Here is a 20113-nt window from a genome sequence, read left to right as displayed (position 1 = left end):
GCAGTGAGTTGACAGACTTGACAGTGAGCAGGCGTGGGAACTGTGCGACCGCCTCCACCTTCAATGTGAGAGGGGCTGCACCATCCTTAGTGACTCTGTGTCCCAGGCAATCGATGATGGAGAGACCAAACTGGTACTTGGCCGGGTTGACAATTAGCCCATGTTGGCTGAGCCACTCAAAAAGTGTCCGGAGGTGCGCCAGGTGCTGAGATTTGGACGTGCTCGCCACCAGGATGTCATCCAAGTACACAAAAAGAAAAGGCAGCTCCCGTAAAACAGAGTACATGAGGCGTTGAAAAGTTTGAGCCGCGTTTTTAAAGCCGAATGGCATTTGCAGGTAATCAAACAGACCAAACGGCTTGATCACTGCTGTTTTGGGAATGTCCAGTGGGTGTATAGGCCCCTGATGATATCCCCGGACAAGGTCCACCTTGGAAAAAAACACCATGGAGATGCTGTCGCGGATGAAAAGCAGCCTGCCAGCGTGGCCGACGCTCATGGCCACTACCGAGCGCCGGCCCTGGTGTCTCCCAACCCGCCGAAACTGCATCGCGGACGGCATTTAAGAGACTTAGGTCCAAACTTTGCATGGTAAAACCACATGCCTGAAGACTGCTGCGGGCCTGAAGACTGCTGGGGTCAGAAGACTGCTGCCGACGAGAAGTGGTGGCCGCGATGAGGGTGGAGTCGTCCAGTGTCAAAGGAGCGACGTAAGAGCTACTAATGCAGCTCTCACTTGGGAAGGCACCTGAGGCAGGAAAAACTGAACGAAAAGAAAATCGGGTTTGTGCTCCCCCATGAGATCAAGCATACGGGCCAGGAGCTCAGAAGGTTTGCTGTCACTGAGTCCTTGAAGTAAGAAAAGCCTGCTGGCTCTCTCAGCGTCCGACAGTTCAAATGTCTTCAACAGGTGGGCTTTGAGTGCCGCATACTTCTCCCTTGCCGGAGGATTTTTAAGGAGGCTCACCACTCTGGATGCTGTGGAATTTCCGAGAGCTGACACAACGTAGTAATACTTGGTCGTATCCGCGGTGATCTCCCGCGACGCGAACTGCGCTTCGGTCTGGGCTAACCATGCCGACGCCGACGATTCCCAGAATTTGGGGAGTTTGAGGGGAACAGCGTTCGCGGCATGGCCGTGTCTTGTCTCCGGACATGTCCAGCAGACGTCCGGCCCATTCACAACCTACGGTAAATACGGATACGGACTGTTTCGTCCGGTACCGGAGGTGTTTTGTCCGTCAATGGGTCGCCTCAGCATACGAATCCGGAGTGCACCGGGAGAAACAGAGCAATACCACCGGAAATCGAGGCAGAAGTCAGACCATTCGCAAAAATAGATAGAGTAGTATCTGATATGTATATATATTGTATTTAACGTTTTATACTTAAATTATACTATATACCTGACCTTTTTATGTTATTGTTCCCCTGCTTTGGCAATGAGTTGTAACTGTTCATATAAAAATCTTGCAACATTTTGAGGAGATAATCTGCAGGTTGGTGAGGGGTGTCACGTGCCACCGCCATCTATGCCTACACTTTTTGCACTTTTTTTTGCCAATTTCGGATGACACAAAGCTAAATCATCTCTACAGATGCCATGTTTGTGAATGTCGATGCCGTTAATTTGTGACACGACAGTCACTGCCCTCTAGAGGATTGCGTAACATCCATAACAATACGGAAACAGGACGGAGGTATGAAGCGTAGCACCGGAGGCAACGTTTGGTACAGACGGACAAATTTCGTCCGGATCCGGAGGTATGAATCGGCCTTAACGTCGGGGTCACCAGTGTGGAAATTGCATAAACAGAAAAAGACAATTTCTCACGTTGAGCACACGAATGCGTGACTCGTTTATTTCGTTAGAAAAACAAGAAGTCAAAACGCGCTTCAAGTAGAAACAATCCCACATGGGTCTCTATCTACGTAAATCTAGGGTAGGCAATATGTTTTAAAACGATTATTGTCATATTTGTCGAAATTCTCATACATCCCAAAGGCAATCAATAAACTAAATGGTCAGATTTTTGGACATTTGTTATCTGGTATCTGTGACGGTCGAAGACCTGTCTTAAGTCTGTCATCAGCCTTGACAACCACACATTGATTAATTGACACAGATACAGATAAATCAGGGTTGAATCAGACATATGGTGCATATGTTTTTTGCATAAATGGCCATGTAATCACTGAATAAAAGTCTGTGTTATTGTTATTATTTTAATTGTGGAGAAACCAGGGACAATTTGATAGTGAGTGTTGAAAATTTCGACATTTGAGGGTTTTAAAGATATTTTTTGGGACTTGGGATACTCAGCTTGAAACCAGGGCGACAACGTGCAACAATTTATATATTATGCAACAAAATAAAAAATAAATTGTTGTATATATATATATATATATATATATATATATATATATATATATATATATATATATAGATATAGATATAGATATAGATATATATATATATATATATATATATATATATATATATATATATATATATATATATATATATATATATATATATATATATATAGATATATATATATATATATATATAGATAAACAATTTATATTTTATCTTGTTTTTTTACATTATTAGTGGTAGTAGTAATAGTAGTAGTATCTATTAGTATGATTTATTTAATTTTATTTTGACGGTCCTTTCCGTTCCCTTCAACCGAACGATCCAGACTCCAGACCAATGGGTGGCAGTAATGAACTGATGAGACAGGTGGTGCCTTATTAAAAACAAAACAAGATGAAGAAGAAGACGAAGAAGGCCGAAGAAGACATCAACCGGAACACTACTAACTTCATTTCCTTTATATTCTTGTGCTTGATTTCTGGTGCAACACGAGTAAAGGAAATATATATTGTAAACTTTGAAATACGGTTGTTTATTTAAAACAACAACTAGAAGTTCGACGTCGGAAAAAAAATGGTAAGTGGTCAAACTTGTTCAGCTTTAGAAAACGATGCGTTGTTGTAATGGCTGCTTTACCGATGCTAAGCTAATGGAGCTATGCTAATACTAACCGAGCGAATGTTTTCATCATAACCTTCATTTCATGTTTAGACGTGTGATCAGATTTAATGCAAGGTTCTTGTGCATTCCTATCATTTGCTGGATAATATTTAACTATTCAATGAATTTCCAATGAGTTACCCTGCAAAATAAATGCTATATAATAACATGTATCCAGCTTATCCATATTATATCCTATAGATTGGGAGTATTTACAATTTGTACAGTTTTCTTAAGTTTTCATAATTCTTGTCAGATATCCTTTCAATTGTATCTATTTTTACAGTCTCACACAATTCTACTTGTCCAGCCAACAAAGAGACCCGAGGGCCGCACGTATGCGGACTACGAGTCAGTCAATGAGTGTATGGAAGGTGAGGTCTACGTGTTTTAAGCGTACGCTGTTCATGGGTTATTTTCACAAGTATGATTACATCTTCCTAATAGTGCTCACATTTTTAAGAATATAACAATTTCACTATTTTGTTTCCTTTTATACAAACGACACATAGTTGTTGTTTTTTGTGCCAAATATTTGTTTGATCTATCAATCATCATTGTAAGTAATTGTTCTACATCCATCATTGCATGAGTTATATTTCAAGCTATGGCCTGCTGCAGCAGTTATAGATGTAAATATTCATTGAGCAAGAATTTACAACATTAATCCTGCCTTTTTCCCCCTCCCATATATGTTCGAAGATTTGTGTTCAAAAACTCTGATCATGAGATGTACTGCAATTCTTTTTCAGGTGTGTGCAAGATGTACGAGGAACATTTAAAGAGGATGAACCCAAACAGTCCGTCCATCACTTATGATATCAGTCAGTTGTTTGACTTTATTGATGACCTGGCAGATTTGAGCTGTCTTGTGTAAGTATAAGTGCTCAAGAAGGATGTTGTGTGCCATGCGAACTTGGTCAATTCATTCTGTCGTTCTTGTAACTGTACTTTTCCTCACAGGTACAGAGCTGACACCCAGACATACCAGCCATACAACAAGGACTGGATTAAAGAGAAGATCTATGTGCTCCTGCGGCGTCAGGCACAACAGGCTGGGAAGTAAATGCCAGGAGTTTGCCCTGCAGTTCAAATCTAGGAGAAGTTTGCTGTGCATAAAGAAATTGATACTTAATTAAAATATATAATTGAGTGGGGGTTGGGTGGGGCATACATTTGATATTCGCAAAGTGGAGCCTCATTTTCAAGGACAGAAATGCTCCATGAGACCGATTTTTTTTTTTTTGTTGTCAGATACTGATTTCTTTCAAATATGTGGTCAGTTTATATGAGCACCATTTGACATGTTTTTATACCTGTAGAATAGGCTGCTGTGGACAGAGGGGTGTTTATTTGAATGTGGCTGCATAGGTTTCTTTTGAATGTCAAGCGAAGCAAAGTTACATTTTGTAGCCTGTTACCATTCCACCCTTTTTTCCCCGATTTTTTTTTTTCAGTATATATTTACTTTGCTTCTGTTTTGTGTTTCTAAATAAAATATTGTTTTCATTCTGACTTTTGGCATCACATCTTTTTAATTTATACAGAGCTGTAATAAATCTTTTCATAATCAAAATTATGCTTCAGTGTTTAATATAATAGCTGGAATTACTTGGTTTTATATTGTCTATATTGTTTGGTGTAATGTCTCTTTAAATGTGGCGGTCTGCCCTGTTGTTGCTGTGCGGGAAACCCCGTACCGACTGAAGGGACCCAAGATGGCCGAATACTCACGGGGGGTTGTTAGAAATTATCTAAGCAAGCCGTCCCGTATGAATGGCATATAGCACTATCATGTAATGCGTATTCGTGAAGAAACCGCACACCTCTACTGTTTATCTGCATATTCTGGAATGCACGGAAAGCAATAAGGAGAGACGAGTCTCTCCACGGCCCCGAGCCAGAACATGGCGGAAAACTCGGGCAAGAAATAGCAGCTAATGCTAGCCTGCTATCGTATTATTGGGACACATAATCGTAACCGTCGGTTTATCGATTGCACTGTTTTTGTGGTCGCTGGACGTTGAATGATGTTAGCGTTATGTGATTGTTTCCACGTCAGTATTAAACTTGACTTATTGTTGGAAATGTTGAGCGTAGGCAGTTAGCTTCCTAGCTAGCTATTCAATGCACTGGGTTGGCTAACACACCTCAATAGCCCACATAGCTAGCTGGCTTTCGGATTGTACCGATAGACTGTAACGTTATCCGATATTAGTGGGCAGAAACAGGTGATCCCGCAATTCCGAATGTTTTTCTCTGCCTCACACGTGTTTTATACCATTCGTCTGTGGTTTACATCGATTAGCAGCTAGCCTCTATATCCTAGACACCAAACACCGTCTGCTAGAATGTTAATCAAACTGAATTAAATTGGTAAATGCAGCCGTCGCTGGGCAATATTTTAGTCATTTCAGAATACTTCCATCTGGAAGTTTTATCAGCCTGATTATTCAGCCCCTCTGCATTGGGACTGTTTCGTCAAACTGTTTGTCCGGTTGACCCCAGCAAGCTTGAAATTGACGTATTGACAGTTGTGACTTGATTTTGAGTCTGATATTACGTGGGCAAGACAGTCAAGGCTAAGGTTCGGGGTGGGACCGATAAAAGCCACCTTGCCAGGATGACGGACACTCGTCGCCGAGTTAAAGTTTATACCCTCAATGAGGACAGACAATGGGACGACCGTGGGACCGGCCACGTCTCTTCGGCTTACGTCGAAAGATTGAAAGGCACTTCTCTGCTGGTGCGAGCAGAAAGTGATGGTAAGTTTAGAGCCACAATATAAGCTCTCTAAGCCATGCTTTACTATTGTACATATTTTGGAACGATATCGTTCCGAAACACACACACACGTAAACAAAAACATACTTATGTTGATCTTGTGTTTTCTTTTTCTCATTCATTCGATTTGTTAGGACATAATGAGTACACACTTATTTGTTTGCCTTTCAGGTTCCCTTCTCTTGGAGTCCAAGATCAATCCAAACACAGCATACCAGAAACAACAGGTCAGTCTATAACATGGATTCAAATGTCACTGACATATTTTAATTGAATATAACATGTTTTTACATAATTTGCTTTGTGATTAGGACACGTTAATAGTGTGGTCAGAAGCGGAGAACTACGATTTGGCGCTCAGTTTTCAGGAGAAGGCAGGCTGCGATGAGATCTGGGAGAAAATATGCCAGGTTAGTGCTGTTGTGCCTTCCCCTGTTCAAGGATTTACTGACAAAGGTTTGTTTCTGTTTATAGACTGTTTACAGGCTCTGTAAACAGCTGGCTTCTTCTGTCACCCAATTCACAAAATCAAATCCTGACTTCCATTTTCCTTGCCCAGGTTCAGGGAAAGGACCCGTCTGTGGACATCACCCAGGAAGTGGTGGACGAGTCCGAAGAGGAGCGCTTCGACGACATGTCGTCGCCGGGCCTGGAGCTGCCACCGTGTGAACTGAACCGCCTGGAAGACCTAGCCGAGCTCGTTGCCTCATCGCTCCCATCGCCGCTGCGCCGCGAGAAGCTTGCGCTGGCAGTAGAGAACGAGGGCTACATCCGTAAGCTCCTGGAGCTGTTTCGTGTGTGCGAGGACCTGGAGAACCACGAGGGGCTGCACCACCTGTACGAGATCATCAAGGGCATTTTCCTGCTCAACCGTACGGCCCTCTTTGAGGTCATGTTCTCAGAGGAGTGCATCATGGACGTGATTGGCTGTCTAGAGTTTGACCCTGCGCTACCGCAGCCACGCCGCCATCGAGAGTTCCTCACCAAAACGGCGCGCTTCAAAGAGGTCATCCCTATCTCGGACCCCGAACTGCGGCAGAAAATACACCAGACGTACCGGGTGCAGTACATCCAGGACATGGTACTGCCCACCCCCTCAGTGTTCGAGGAGAACATGCTGTCTACCCTGCACTCCTTCATCTTCTTCAACAAGGTGGAGATCGTCGGCATGCTTCAGGTGAGATCCGAGCCTGCTGTGTGTTTTTGTAGTTGTCTATGCACTCGCGTCTTGCTGCGTAAGCTTCTTGGCAAAAGGTATTCATTACATAGAACTGGTGTTGATAATAATACATGAGTGGATCTAAACAAATCCTGAAAATACACCAAAGAACATGCAGAACGTGCCTGGCTTTAGAATGACCTTGAATCAGGTTAATGTAAGCATGGATGTGTAGCCATTGAAGGATTGGTTCCAGACGAGTGTGCTTTCTGATTTGCAAATCTTTCTGATAGGTTTTACCATCATGTGACCCTTCTGTTTTTATTCTGTGTCAACTCAGCAGTGTTTATGTATGGTCGTCTCCATGGAGACAGAGAAGTGTTGTGTAAATCGGTTACGCTGAGCTCAAGAAAAACTGAATCATGGCATGCTGTTCTCTCTGTTAGGACGGCTCAATTAGAGGTTCAAACACATGCGGCCTGCTTCGTTGTCTTTTAAAGCACCACAGGCCAGGCTGCGGCACGCAATGAGCCTAAAGCGGCCTGTACAGTGTTCCAGTCATTTCGGCAAGGACCAGAATTCTGTCACCAAACTGTTGTTGGCAGAAATTGTGGCTTTCAATTCCTATAATCATTACATAGAGCTCCACATGTTGTTAGAACTACATGTGATTCAATTTGATTACAATCTAATATAAGATCTTTTCAGGTTTTCTACAAAAAAATTATTCGGCTGTTAACAAACGTGAGGATGTCTCAGTGAGCCTACTATTCTGTGTATTCAGAGGTTATTTCTTGTTTTCTTATTAATTTAGACACTGTTCTGTCGAAGAGATGTTTAGATGGTGGTGAATTAAACAATTCGAAAGAAGTAATGATGTTTTGAATGCCACAATGTTTTTTTTTCTCATGCTAATTTCTTGACCCGGAAAAACTATTTTAAACATAAAAAAAACAATTAAGCATTAGCACAAATGAGCCTCATGGTGAAAAGCCGAAGACTCTTAATTGGCACTTGCATTTGTTTTGTAAAGTGAGAGACTTTGTTGGTAGGACAAAATAACTGTTTACAAGATGAGGTCATGGAGCAGTAATTGCAGCTGTGCTTGTTGTCTTTATTGTTGTTGTTGTTGTTGTTGGTATGTCTGCTCTGTATGTCCCCAGGTTACTTTGTCTGCTTTTGAAGAGGAGCAAGCCATTTTTGTTTATACTTGGAAAGTTGTGTTTGAAATCATTTCATAGACCTGTCCAATTTTCTGGCAGCCATGGTGTGCCATGCTGTTCTTGTAGATGCTTCACAACCTTAACCCGTATGGGTGTTAATAGCTCCACTTAGCTGAGTCCGCTGACTGTGGGCCGAGCCCCTTCAGCCCTCAGTCCTTTAGACTAGCAGCGGGAGTTTTCGTAGCAGACCCCCTCAACCTGTGCCGCTGGCTCCTCCTCCTCAACTCCCCTCTTGTCTTTTCTGCTCACCATTTCATCCCCAGGACGATGAGAAGTTCCTGACCGATCTCTTCGCCCAGCTCACGGATGAGGCCACAGAGGATGACAAAAGACACGAGCTGGTAAGCGACAACAACAAAACATAAATGTCCAGTCGGCATGGGCCCTCTGGCCGATCTTCTTCGTCTCGGTTTTTATTGTATGCCTCATGCCCCAATGCTGTCCCTCCCGCCCGTCTCTAGGTAAACTTCCTCAAGGAATTCTGCGCATTCTCACAAACGTTACAACCTCAAAACAGAGACGCCTTTTTTAAGACGCTGTCAAACATGGGCATTCTCCCAGCACTAGAGGTTATACTGGTGAGTTCTGCATCATCATCATACAGGGGTTACATTTGTGGTGCATAATGTTTTTGTTGGCTGCATGATGCTGATGGGTGTGTTTTCTACACCCTTTTCCAACTAGTTCCCACCAGAAAGTGTGTGTGTGTGTGTGTGTGAGACTGGAGAGTATGTGGGGGTGGTGCTAATGCTCAGTATTGGTATTGCTCATATGTGGTTTGGCATTTAAAGGTCCCATGGCACGACACCAGGTGTGGTGTGATTAGCTGGTACAAGCCGTTTTGGAAATCTGCCCCTTATGACAGCGGCTAATCACACCAAACCTGGTGGCATGCCATGGGACCTTTAACATGGGCTCTTTGATCTTGCCTCAACAATAGTCCTTCTGACAGATGTACTTCTTATTGTAAGTCGCTTTGATAAAATCGTCTGCTAAGTGCCCTAAATTTAAATGTAGTCCACACCATCAAAGTATATAAAAAAATAAGCTTATTTTGGTTGCCATTTCTTGGTGTGGTTCTTAGGCTGTGTGTTTGGCCTTTTTCAGGGAATGGACGATGTGCAGGTGCGCGGGGCAGCCACAGATATCTTCTCCTATCTGGTGGAGTACAACCCCTCCATGGTACGAGAGTTTGTGATGCAGGAGTCCCAGCAGAACGATGACGTGAGTATCAAGCAGGAACGTTCACCTCTGATGCTCTGTGCTGCTGCTGTTGTTGGTGGTGGTAGGGTGGGTTATTTGATGATGTGCCTTGCTATTCCGTTTCAGAATAGGCAGGACCAAATCCATTTGCCACCTTCCTCTGTATTTAGCGTATGTGTTGCACCATTTGGCATTATATTGTTAATACAGCACACACTCTGTATCATGTAACTCATTTATCTCACTGCACCGGTTATTCTTAACTGGTTGTTAATTGGTCACGAATTGTGTAAAATAGAATGTTGTACTCTACGTCTTTTAATGTGAATCACCTCACTTTTATTGCGTAATACATTATTTTAATCAGATTTGGGATGCACCGATTCCACCTCTTCTCCGACCAAGTACAAGTACTTACATTTGGGTACTCGCTGATGCCACTTACCGACACAGGTATTTAGTAATACCATTACAATTTAAAAAACAAACCTCTACCATCCCCTCTAGCAAAGGGGGGGGGCGTGTTATCGCTATGGTTGCGGCCCATGTCATCTTTGATACTTTTTCATACTTGATCATACTTATTCAGTACCGTCGTTGTGTACGAGTGTTATGATGAGCGATGTTGTATAGGACATGCGCCACACACGTAACAATATACTATAGGTTTCCGGGAATCCTAACCTTTGGATGCGGGTATTAAATAAATTGCTGCTCAGACGGAGCTTCACCTTCCACACACTGTAGCGTTGTACTATATGTGCCCGGGACGCCCAACCTTCAGACGCGAGTATTAAATAAATCGCTGCTCAGACTGAGCATCACCTTCCACACACACCGTACCGGTATAAAATCTGTTTCCAAGAAGCTCAACTTTCTCTCGGACATCGAGAAGTTTAGTCCACTGCTGCCCAGGCAGAGATCCACAGGTCCACACGCACCGTAACGTCAGAGCCTCTCTGTTCTCTAATTTGGGGACTTAATTCAGTAACGGTAATAAAATGGCATGTATTACTATGTTGACGATCGTATGGGACAAATATACCACGTACATGAATAAAAAAGAGAAAAAAAAAACGTTTCTGGTCTCTTCAAGTTTCACTGGTTCAGTGAAACTTGAACAGGTCTCAACCCCAAGTTTCACAGAACCAGCCTTTGTCATGGTAACCAGCCTTCGTCTAACAGGCTCGGAGCACGCAGCGGTACGGTACATAAATGCTGCATAATCCGATAGGTTAGAAAGTGTGTTCAACACAGTAAACACTAGAGCCTTGAATAATCTGCTGAATCTAGGTAAGAAATCCATTTTATGCCTGCACATGCTACTCATTTGTTAGCCTAACCGTGGCTACACAAACAAACAAACAAACAAACAAACAAACAAACAGACCCCCTCCATAAACTTTAATATTCTAAACATGTCCTTCGAATTAGAACTACTGAAGGCACAGAAAACTATTGCTCACCTGCTGGAGGACGGAGTTACGGAAGAAAAAAGCGTTGCTTTCCGGCTTCATGGATGTTGCCGCGGATCAATCGAGGCGTCTCGCGTCCATATGTGCCACCCAGTACACTATGCCTTGGGATACGTTCACCGATCCGGGGGAGGTCCCCTGTTCCATTCCGTGCTCCTCCTCGACCTGGACCGAGATTTCGGTTTGCGTGAGGAAAAGAACCGGCGACCGGGATCCTCCCCCGTGCATGAGCCTCTCAAACAGGTTCGAGCCGCTTGCCAACACCGACAGTCCTGTCCCCCCAGCGACATCGCTTGTTGTTGCCAATGCGGTGCCCACGCCCCAGGTGAATAACCCTGGTGCTGTTGACGATCCAAGCCAACAACGCGCTACCTCCCGTCACAAGATGCTGAGGAATGCTGTCATCAGCCGATCCGGTGGTGGCCCGGTCCGATGTTTCCCCTGGGTCGGCTGGGGACTCCTCTGGCCTTGGACCCGGGTCTCAGCACTCGGCTGGGCGCTCGGGGTCAGGGAGACTGTGGTCTCAGCGCCCGCCCACCGGTGCAGTCGGAGGTCCTCAAACACCTTCCATTCCCCCTCTCTTTCCACCATCTTATCTTGATCGTAGGTGACTCAATCATCAGACCAGTCCGTTTTTTCAACACTCTCACACACAGTTTCCCCGGAGCAACGACCTCCACAATTGCTGAAAAACTCCAGCAGCTCATCCCTTCACTCCCGTCCTCAATTAGTAGGACTATAATCCATGTTGGGTCTAACAATGTTGTCTTCCAAGGGTCGGAGATTACTAAACAGGACTTTGTCCACCTTTTTAATCTCCACGGCCAACGCCAACGATGGGCCGTGGAGACGGACGTTTCAGCAGCCTTCTCAGCCTCAACACCTGACTCCAGTCGGCTGTCAGAACTAACGGCTTCCACTTCATTGACAATTTTAATCTGTTTTGGGATCGTCCACCTGGATCGTACACCTGGATCACAACGTCTCTCATCTAACATACTACACGCGGTGCGGACTGCCCGAAGTAACTGACTGTTTACAGCGCATCCCTCCGGTTTAGACACTGCCAATGACCTGCCCGTGTTGGCAAACACTATAGAGCTTCCTGTTTCTGGTGCCCTACTTCATCCGGCTAAGAATGCAGTCCATATCGGTAGCCCCCACTGCTGTTCCATCCAGGCATCACCCACCTCCAAATTCCCCATCACTGTACTGATAAGTTGGCTATCAACAATACATAAAGGACAGCGACTACACAGCAGGGTAAACTAGTCGAACCTAAAACCAGTTCCAAAACAAATTCTGTATACACCAGTGGAAAGGATTCCCACACTTAGGACTAATGTAAAATTTGCTCTGTTGATTGTCAGGTCACTCTCCAATAAGTAATTTCTAATTGATGATCTCATTTGTTCACACTCACTTGATTTTATGTTCTTGTCTGATTTCATGTGGCTGATTTGTGTTTTCTATCCTCCATGTAGGACATCCTGCTGATCAACCTGATCATTGAGCACATGATCTGTGACACGGACCCGGAGCTGGGCGGCGCGGTGCAGCTGATGGGTTTGCTGCGCACGCTGGTGGATCCGGAGAACATGCTGGCGACGGCTAACGTAAGCTCTGGGGGCTTCCTCCCACACCCCGTCTCACTTTGCTCACTCCTACTACGGATTGAGGAGCAGGAAATGTAATCCCATTTGTTGCAAATGTTAAGGCGTATGACACGCAGACAACTCTGTGACAAAGCACTTTGTGTGAAACTATGAATAACTACCATGCGAGCGATGGTGTTGAATTATGCATGTTGCCAGAAATGCCTGTTGAAACGCGCGGTGATGCACATCATTTTATCGCCTCCTACCTTTACTCTGATATAGTGGCATAATAAAACTTGGATGAAGCAACAGTGAAATTTCCACCAGCTTTGGCGAGAGGAAAACATGCAACACCCCTTGATTTAAACTATGGTTCCGCCTGTTTATACCGATAGCGTCTTTTGAATTGGTCCAGTGTTGAAAGGTCTTGACTTTAATTGATCAATATATTGGAGCAATCATTTTTTATCCTCAACCTTTTTAAATTGCGAATTTCTTGACTGTCTGACTGTTGAAGTGCAAAAATGGTGAACCCTTGTTAATGATAAGTTTCTGGCTTTTGTTCCTCCTAGAAAACGGAGAAGACAGAGTTCCTGAGCTTTTTCTACAAGCACTGCATGCATGTCCTCTCAGCCCCCCTGTTGGCCAACACCACTGAAGAGAAGCCCAGCAAAGGTCAGTCCAGCACCTCCAGTTCCTTTACCTTCGTTTGGTTCACTGCAACCTGAACTCGCAACACACGTGCCTTCTAATCCGATCCAAATGTTCAACATCTAAAACCTGACTCTCCCCCAACCAACAGATGACTTCCAAACGTCTCAGCTGCTGGCCTTGATCTTGGAGCTGCTGACGTTCTGTGTGGAGCACCACACCTACCACATCAAGAACTACATCATCAACAAGGACATCCTGCGGAGGGTGCTGGTACTCACCGCCTCGCAGCACGCCTTCCTGGCCCTGTGTGAGTCACACCCACCACAGATCACAACTAGGGCTGTGAACCAAAGGGTAGCTCACGATACGATACGCAATACATGGCCCGCGATCAATCAATATATTGTTAGACAATCGAACAATACATCGCGAAATATGTCTAACGATGAATACCTAATGGCCATGGTAAAATGCTGGATTTCGGTATTTATTCATGGTCCAAGTTTTTCAGTTACTCGACTTTAGTTAGGGTACCTCCGTTCCTTCATACATGTATTGAGCACCACCTCAAGGAGCAGCAAGTCTTATTTTATAAATTAAAATACTGATATATGGGCCAATATTTCCTGTCACACTCCTAAGGAATAAAACATAATTTTTTTTTATTATATCGGTAATTGGCGCCAGTGTATCGATTCTGGTGTTGCACGAAGAAGGGTGACGACATCTCAAAGTATCGATATTTTGTCCCACCCCTAATGGCAACCCTACGGGACGAGGAAGATCCCATCGCCCCGGAGACGTACATGACGGCGGTTGGTTCGGGGCCTCATTCTGCGTTTCTCTCCCCCCTCTCTTTGCCTCCAAGGCGCCCTGCGGTTCATGCGTAGGATCATCGGCCTGAAGGACGAGTTCTACAACCGCTACATCATGAGGAACTTCCTGTTTGAGCCGGTGGTCAAGGCGTTCCTCAGCAACGGCTCGCGCTACAACCTCATGAACTCGGCCATCATTGAGATGTTTGAGTATGTCCGTGTGGTGAGTGTCCCCCTCGCCCTGCCACTCATTGAGATGTTTGAGTATGTCCGTGTGCTCAGTGTCCCCCTCGCCCTGCCACTCGAAGCACCCACCCTGAACCACTTATTTTTGTCTGTTTATTTACAATTGAGTCTCTTGTTTCCTTGTCAAACCAGATATTCTTAAACCGTGTTGCTGTGTTGCTGCTTTAGAGGTTTACGTTTAACAAGTTTGGTGTTATCTCTCCTCTCTTGAATTCCCTCCTTCTTTGTTCTTGCTTTTTTCGTACTTTTTCTTTACTTTATTATTTCTCCCCCCGTCGTTCTGTCTCAAACCCCAAATTGTGAGTTTCTGCTCCCCTGTTTCCCCCATTACCTTTTCCTCCTTTTTTTCTTTCTGTGTCTCTCTCCGTCTATCTCCCTCTCTCCCCTCCCATTGCTCCTAGGAGGACGTGAAGTCTCTCACCGCTCACATAGTAGAGAACTATTGGAAGGCTCTGGAGGACGTGGACTATGTCCAGACCTTCAAGGGCCTGAAGCTGCGCTACGAACAGCAAAGGGAGAGGCAAGACAACCCCAAACTAGATAGGTGAGTGGAAGGGCCAGTACTCCACTTGACATTCAGAGAAGGGGATGGCAGGGTGGGCACTCAAGCCTTGCCTAAGGAAAGGTGGGGAGTCAAAAAATGCTATTTGAGTGCCTATTAGTGGTTGATAGGAAGTGGGGTCGTGGGATTTTTGGAGGTACCAGTAAATAAGTTAGTGAGCTGGCAAGAAACTTGGTAGTAATGTAATAAGTGTGTAATAATGTGGAACATTTGACCTGGACATGCAAGCTGTACTATAGATTATAAGATTATCCAGAAATGTCTGTTCCTCCACTTTAATTTTATTTTTATTATTCTATTTACAGACCCCTTTTATTAGTTTCAGCTAGTTCATATTTTATTTAGTTATCTTCCTTCATTGTTACGCCTTGAGGAGAGGCCGATCTGCTTGGTGTACATTCTGATGTACCTAAGGCAGTATTACGGCAGGCTTTTTGCTCATGTCCAGACTGATACTACACCCTCTAACCGGATTTTGAACCGGTGTTGAAACATTATTTATTATAGAAAAAAATTGATTTATGTCTTAAGTATGCAGAGATCCCCATTATTAACAAACCTTTCAAGGCTCCAGTGTTGCTGAGAACGGACTCATGTCCCACCACAGGTACTCTGCCACTCGAAGCGGTGAGTCTGACGGACACCTCTCCCTCTGTTCCCCAGCATGCGCTCTATCCTGAGGAACCACCGCTTCCGCCGGGACGCCCGCACACTGGAGGACGAGGAGGAGATGTGGTTCAACACGGACGAGGACGACCTGGAGGACGGAGAGGCGGTGGTCCCGCCCTCAGACAAGATGAAGAGCGAGGAGGACCTCATGGACCCCATCAGCAAGTTCATGGAGAGGAAGAAATGTATGTCTGTGTTTCACCTCGGGCGGTCCGGCCCCGTTAGCCTTCCTTCCTGTAGACATTAGATTCCTTATTTTTGATTGAACTAAATAACGTTTTGATAAGTCTTGAAAGTTCTCATGAAGGTCCTATCTTTGAGTCATTATTCATAGCCACATGCTAGAAACGACTGATCCCATGTGTGGTGTCAGGTGCGTGTGTCCGGTGGAACGATGATATTGTGGGCAGATTTAGGGGTACAATTATGTGCACAAACTGATGCACAAAAACTTTAAAAGCTGAAAATAGGGTCACGGGTCAAAAGAGTTTGTGAACCATTGATGAAACCGTATCTAGAGTTTGCAGAGGGAGGTAGGTGGTTGCACAGGATGTCAATAAGTCCTGGTCAGTCAAGCTGCAGGCCGTGGCGGCTCCTTGGCACCATTCCATAAGAAAGACAGATCACATTAGTGTGGTCTGTGGCAGAGCAGCGAGACAGCAACCATGACTTGGTGAAGTAAATATTATGTCTAGACTCGTTTTGGCCCCAGCGCGGGTCGATGCAGGGCTCCAGAGTGCGCCTAATTTGGGCGCACATGCGCCTAGAATTCGGGGTAGTGCGACCAAATATTTTATTTGGGCGCACCGGTGCGACTGAACATTTATCTGGTATAATTATTATTATTTTTTTTTTTACAGAGCAGTCTATTCATAATATTGTAATAACCACGGAAGAGGCAGTGAATGAAGTATTGATTAGACCGATTTAATAGACACCTAATAAACCGTTGGAACACGCAAGCCCGGTAACAATAGCAACGCCGGTAAACAAACCCGCGAAGCCCAATCCAGGGGCCTGTACTACGAAGCTCGATTAGAGGGTTAGCGAGGTATGTTGAGCTGAAAGCCTGGGTTAGCTGTACCATGAAAGTCAATCTCTTTAAGCGTCGCTGTATCACCATGGTGACTTACGCTCGCAACCAAACCTGGTCGGGAGCAGCTTTTCAGCGAGTCTACCCGGAGATCGGCTACTTATATCGGCGTGCGCAGCTTCCTAGCCCCTCCTCCGATAATGATGTCACCATTTGTGGGTGTTCCCATGGACCTCGGCGCACTTCTCGTACAGGCGTCTCTCCGGAGACAGAGGGTTTTTCGGGGCAGAACCGATCCCTTGGCATTGTCTGACGATAGTCTTTATGAGAGAAACAGATTCTGCATTTATTTAAGGCATTTATTTAATGGTCAAGATATTATTAATCAATGGCGTAAATATCGACGGTGCAACCGGTGCAGCTGCCCGGGTTGCCCACCCCCCCCCCCCCCCCCGTCAACAACTTAGCGCAAGGCAGGCACGGTCCATCCTCCCCCCCCCCCCCTTTTTTGGGTGCTGGTGCACCCAAATTAAACATTTAGGCGAACCAGTGCACCCAAGGAAAAAGTTAGTCTGGAGCCCTGCGATGGTCTTCCATAATAACGGGCTATGAGCAGATGGAGTTCGAAGGGCGACGCTTCGCGCCAACATTGTTCCGCTAACGTCTGGCCGAATCCAAACTCTCCATTCGATGCTCATGGTGTCATACCAATGCATCAAGTATGGGGAGACAAACATCTGCAGGTTGCAGTGACTGATACCTAACTAGCACTTAAAAATCAGCAAACTGAGAGATAATCGCTGTCACCAATCCACACGCAACCAAAGTCCTGCAATACTGTGGGAACACAGAACCAGTGCAATCACAGCAATAAAGTCCCTTTTCTGGCTATCTCAGGGAGTAAAGCAAACAATCTTAGTCTGGAATGGGATTGTTCTATTTATCTTATCAGGGTGCAACCTGCGGCTGGGTAAATGGTTAGGTCTAAAAGCATTAATTTTATCTATATCCCCTTCCCCCCCACCACCAGTGAAAGACTCTGAGGACAAGGAGGTCCTCGGGAAGTCGGGCCTGTCGGGCAGACAGAGCCCCAGCTTCAAGCTCTCCTTCTCCGGCTCCACCAAGAGCAGTCTGTCCAGCCCGCCCTCCTCGGCCTCGCTCAACCCCGGCTCGCCGGGCTCCCCGGGCTCCCCGGGGTCGGGCTCCCGGAACTCGCCCCCCGCCGCGGCCGTCCCGACCAAGGTAGGTGCTCCCCCCGGACCCTCGTGGTTGTTTGGGAAGTTTAAAGAAGAGATGTGATTCTAAAAGGTAGTGTGTTATCAAGAGGCGGTGTGTGTCAGAATGCCTTGAAGCATCCCTGTATTGGGACACCATCCTCATCCGTCTAGGTGTTTCTTAATGCCTCGATGCCTAGAAACACACATTTCTAAAGCAACATGAAGACTGTTCTTACTTTGGGGGCAAAACGCCCGTTGAATGAGGGGTCATTGAGTCACGGGCCCATTTCCAGATTGAAAAAAGGAGGCAATATACAAGTCACATGCTTTTTGTTTATTATTATTATGAGCTTTTGTAGCAACTGAGGTCAACATCTGAATCAATTGTTAACACATTGTATACTGTTGAGATAAGACCAACTTAAAAGTGGTTGTCGTTATCGTCTGCTCTGTTAATGTCCAGCACTGATTTACATCTGCTAGACAATTAGGAATCATTTATGGAATCAAGCTTTAATGTCATTCATGTTGAATTCCTTTGGTTCCAACCGAATACTTCAGATCATTCCAGAAAAAGGTCTTTCATCTCACTAATGAGTGGCTCAGTGGGACTAGAGAGCTCAACACTTGGTAGGAGCCCAACTGACCTGACGTGTTTGTGTCTGTCCTCAGGGGGCGCTGGTGGGCCTGGTGGACTACCCGGACGACGACGATGAGGAGGACGAGGACGAGGAAGAGGACGTGGAGAGTAAAGAGGACCCGCTGCCTCCATCCAAGAAGTCCAAGCTGAGCTCCTAGAGACCCGCCGGTCCCCGCTTCGCCCGCCACACTACTGCAGCAGCAGCAGCAGCTGCAGCAGCGGCAGCAGCAGCAGCAGCAGCAGCATTGACTTGACTACCACAGGCATGATCAAACTTGTACAACAGAACGAAAGGAAAAAATAATAATATGTGCGCAGCGGCTGTCTCACCAGCCGGCGCCCAGACGAGGAGAGAACTGCGTGAGAGCTCGTAGCGTCCTCAGACTAGAACCCAATTTATACAAGTGCCAATCAGAAGACCAGTTGCGGAGGCCACTGGAGACGTGAGGAGGACCAGAGGAAAACCATGGAGGGGGCAGCGGGGTCGGGGGGGGGGGGGGTGAAGACGATTGTAGCTATCGCAGTCACGAACAATACGAGACTCATAATGACCATTCAGTAACTGGAGGAAAACCACACACCAAACACACACGCTGACTCACAAGTAAACAAAACACACACACATTCACACACACACACGGGTCACAGACTTGTTACCCAAACAGGGTTAGTGACTTTACTGCTCTCTGAAACACGACCCACTGCCCCAACCCATCCCCCTCTGCGACCCCCCCCCCCACCTCCTCCACTCAGGGAAGGACATCACAGACTAACCCGACGGGTTGGCCAATGAAGACCCAGAACCGCCACTTGACCCCCTCTGTCCCCGGCCCCCTCAGAGCCCCCACCTCTTTAATCGGTTCCTTTCTCTCTTCCTCCCTCCTCTGCTGGGTGTTCTGGCTCCTTTTGGTTCTTCTCTCTTCTTCGTTTCTGTCTTTTTATTTTTTAAAGTTAGTTTATAGGACCAGGCGGGACACGGCACGGGGGGGGGGGCAAAGGAAAGCCTTGGGCATTTGATGATGTCATCGGTGTCGTTGTTTTCGTGGCCTCAGAGGACGTTCTTTCTCTCTGGAGAATAAAAAAAGCCAGCAGTTTCGTTCCCGCCCTCCCCCTCTTGTTGTTTATTTGACACTCTTTCCTGTTTTTTTTGTAAATGACAACAACAAAAAAGACCTGCCTTTAAATGTTCAGGACGTTTTCTGTCGCACTTGAACAGGTTTTTAAAGACCTCAGTAGGTTGAGCTAGTTTTACCCTTTTTTTGCCCTTTGAAACTGCAGATTTTTTGGAAAATTTGTAATCCCGTCTTGATTAAAGATTGAGTGGAATCCTAGATGTGATACATTTTGTCATATCTTCTCATTTTCTTTTACATGAGTGTACACTTAGTTGTTAAGAATATTTGGGACCATTAAAATGATCTTTGCTGTAAGATCTCTTGCTACCCTGAAGTGATTCATTGTATGACCTCTTTGCTGGTCGTATAGATGTCGCCAAAGGCGACAGTTGGAATTGTTTACTTCAGTTTGCAAAACAAGGCAGATAATGGAACTGTGGCTAACCAATTAACTGCCTTCCAGAAACAGATAAACTAGAATTGATATACTGTCTCAATTATCTTAGAATATTTACGTTGTCGATCTGAGCTGTTTGTCCACGGGGTGGCGGTGTTGCTTCACCATTATAACACCAATGTCTGGGGGGGGTCATTTTGGAATTGTTTTATTTGCCAAAATTAGACTAGAAAGGGAAATGTAGTTTGAAATATATCCATCTAGGTGAAATTATAAAATAACT

At 45.3% G+C, this 20113-nt stretch overlaps 2 protein-coding genes across 3 annotated transcripts; both read left to right on the top strand.

The window, feature by feature from the left end:
• Positions 1-2774: 2774 nt before the first annotated feature.
• Positions 2775-4555, top strand: erh (ERH mRNA splicing and mitosis factor). The gene is made up of 4 exons (XM_030344570.1): positions 2775-2956; positions 3327-3414; positions 3793-3913; positions 4004-4555. Exons 1-4 carry the CDS (start codon positions 2954-2956, stop codon positions 4104-4106), a joined length of 315 nt encoding a protein of 104 aa, XP_030200430.1. The 5' UTR covers positions 2775-2953; the 3' UTR covers positions 4107-4555.
• A 161-nt stretch (positions 4556-4716) lies between these two features.
• Positions 4717-19748, top strand: smek1 (SMEK homolog 1, suppressor of mek1 (Dictyostelium)). 2 transcript variants are annotated; one of them, XM_030344565.1, is made up of 15 exons: positions 4717-5805; positions 5996-6051; positions 6136-6234; positions 6384-7001; positions 8470-8547; positions 8668-8784; positions 9314-9430; positions 12369-12500; positions 13055-13157; positions 13285-13443; positions 14005-14174; positions 14599-14741; positions 15423-15613; positions 17492-17703; positions 18351-19748. In XM_030344565.1, exons 1-15 carry the CDS (start codon positions 5664-5666, stop codon positions 18474-18476), a joined length of 2463 nt encoding a protein of 820 aa, XP_030200425.1. In that variant the 5' UTR covers positions 4717-5663; the 3' UTR covers positions 18477-19748. The 2 variants fall into 2 exon arrangements, with proteins under 2 accessions (XP_030200425.1, XP_030200426.1); XM_030344566.1 differs by having other exon boundaries at positions 4718-5805; positions 14602-14741.
• The last annotated feature ends 365 nt before the right edge of the window (positions 19749-20113 follow it).

Source organism: Gadus morhua, chromosome 21, assembly GCF_902167405.1.
Source record: "Gadus morhua chromosome 21, gadMor3.0, whole genome shotgun sequence".
NCBI lineage: Eukaryota > Metazoa > Chordata > Actinopteri > Gadiformes > Gadidae > Gadus > Gadus morhua.
This window is presented reverse-complemented; position numbering and strand designations above follow the sequence as displayed.

What these genes read in the sequence shown, in the direction of transcription:
- erh (XM_030344570.1), top strand. An exon ending in AGTCAATGAGTGTATGGAAG is followed by an intron (nt 3,415 to 3,792) that starts GTGAGGTCTACG and finishes ATTCTTTTTCAG; the next exon opens with GTGTGTGCAAGATGTACGAG. An exon ending in GCAGATTTGAGCTGTCTTGT is followed by an intron (nt 3,914 to 4,003) that starts GTAAGTATAAGT and finishes TTTTCCTCACAG; the next exon opens with GTACAGAGCTGACACCCAGA.
- smek1 (XM_030344565.1), top strand. Translation starts at nt 5,664, where the DNA reads ATGACGGACACTCGTCGCCGAGTTAAAGTTTATACCCTCAATGAGGAC. An exon ending in TGTTTGAGTATGTCCGTGTG is followed by an intron (nt 14,175 to 14,598) that starts GTGAGTGTCCCC and finishes CATTGCTCCTAG; the next exon opens with GAGGACGTGAAGTCTCTCAC. An exon ending in GTTCATGGAGAGGAAGAAAT is followed by an intron (nt 15,614 to 17,491) that starts GTATGTCTGTGT and finishes CCCCACCACCAG; the next exon opens with TGAAAGACTCTGAGGACAAG.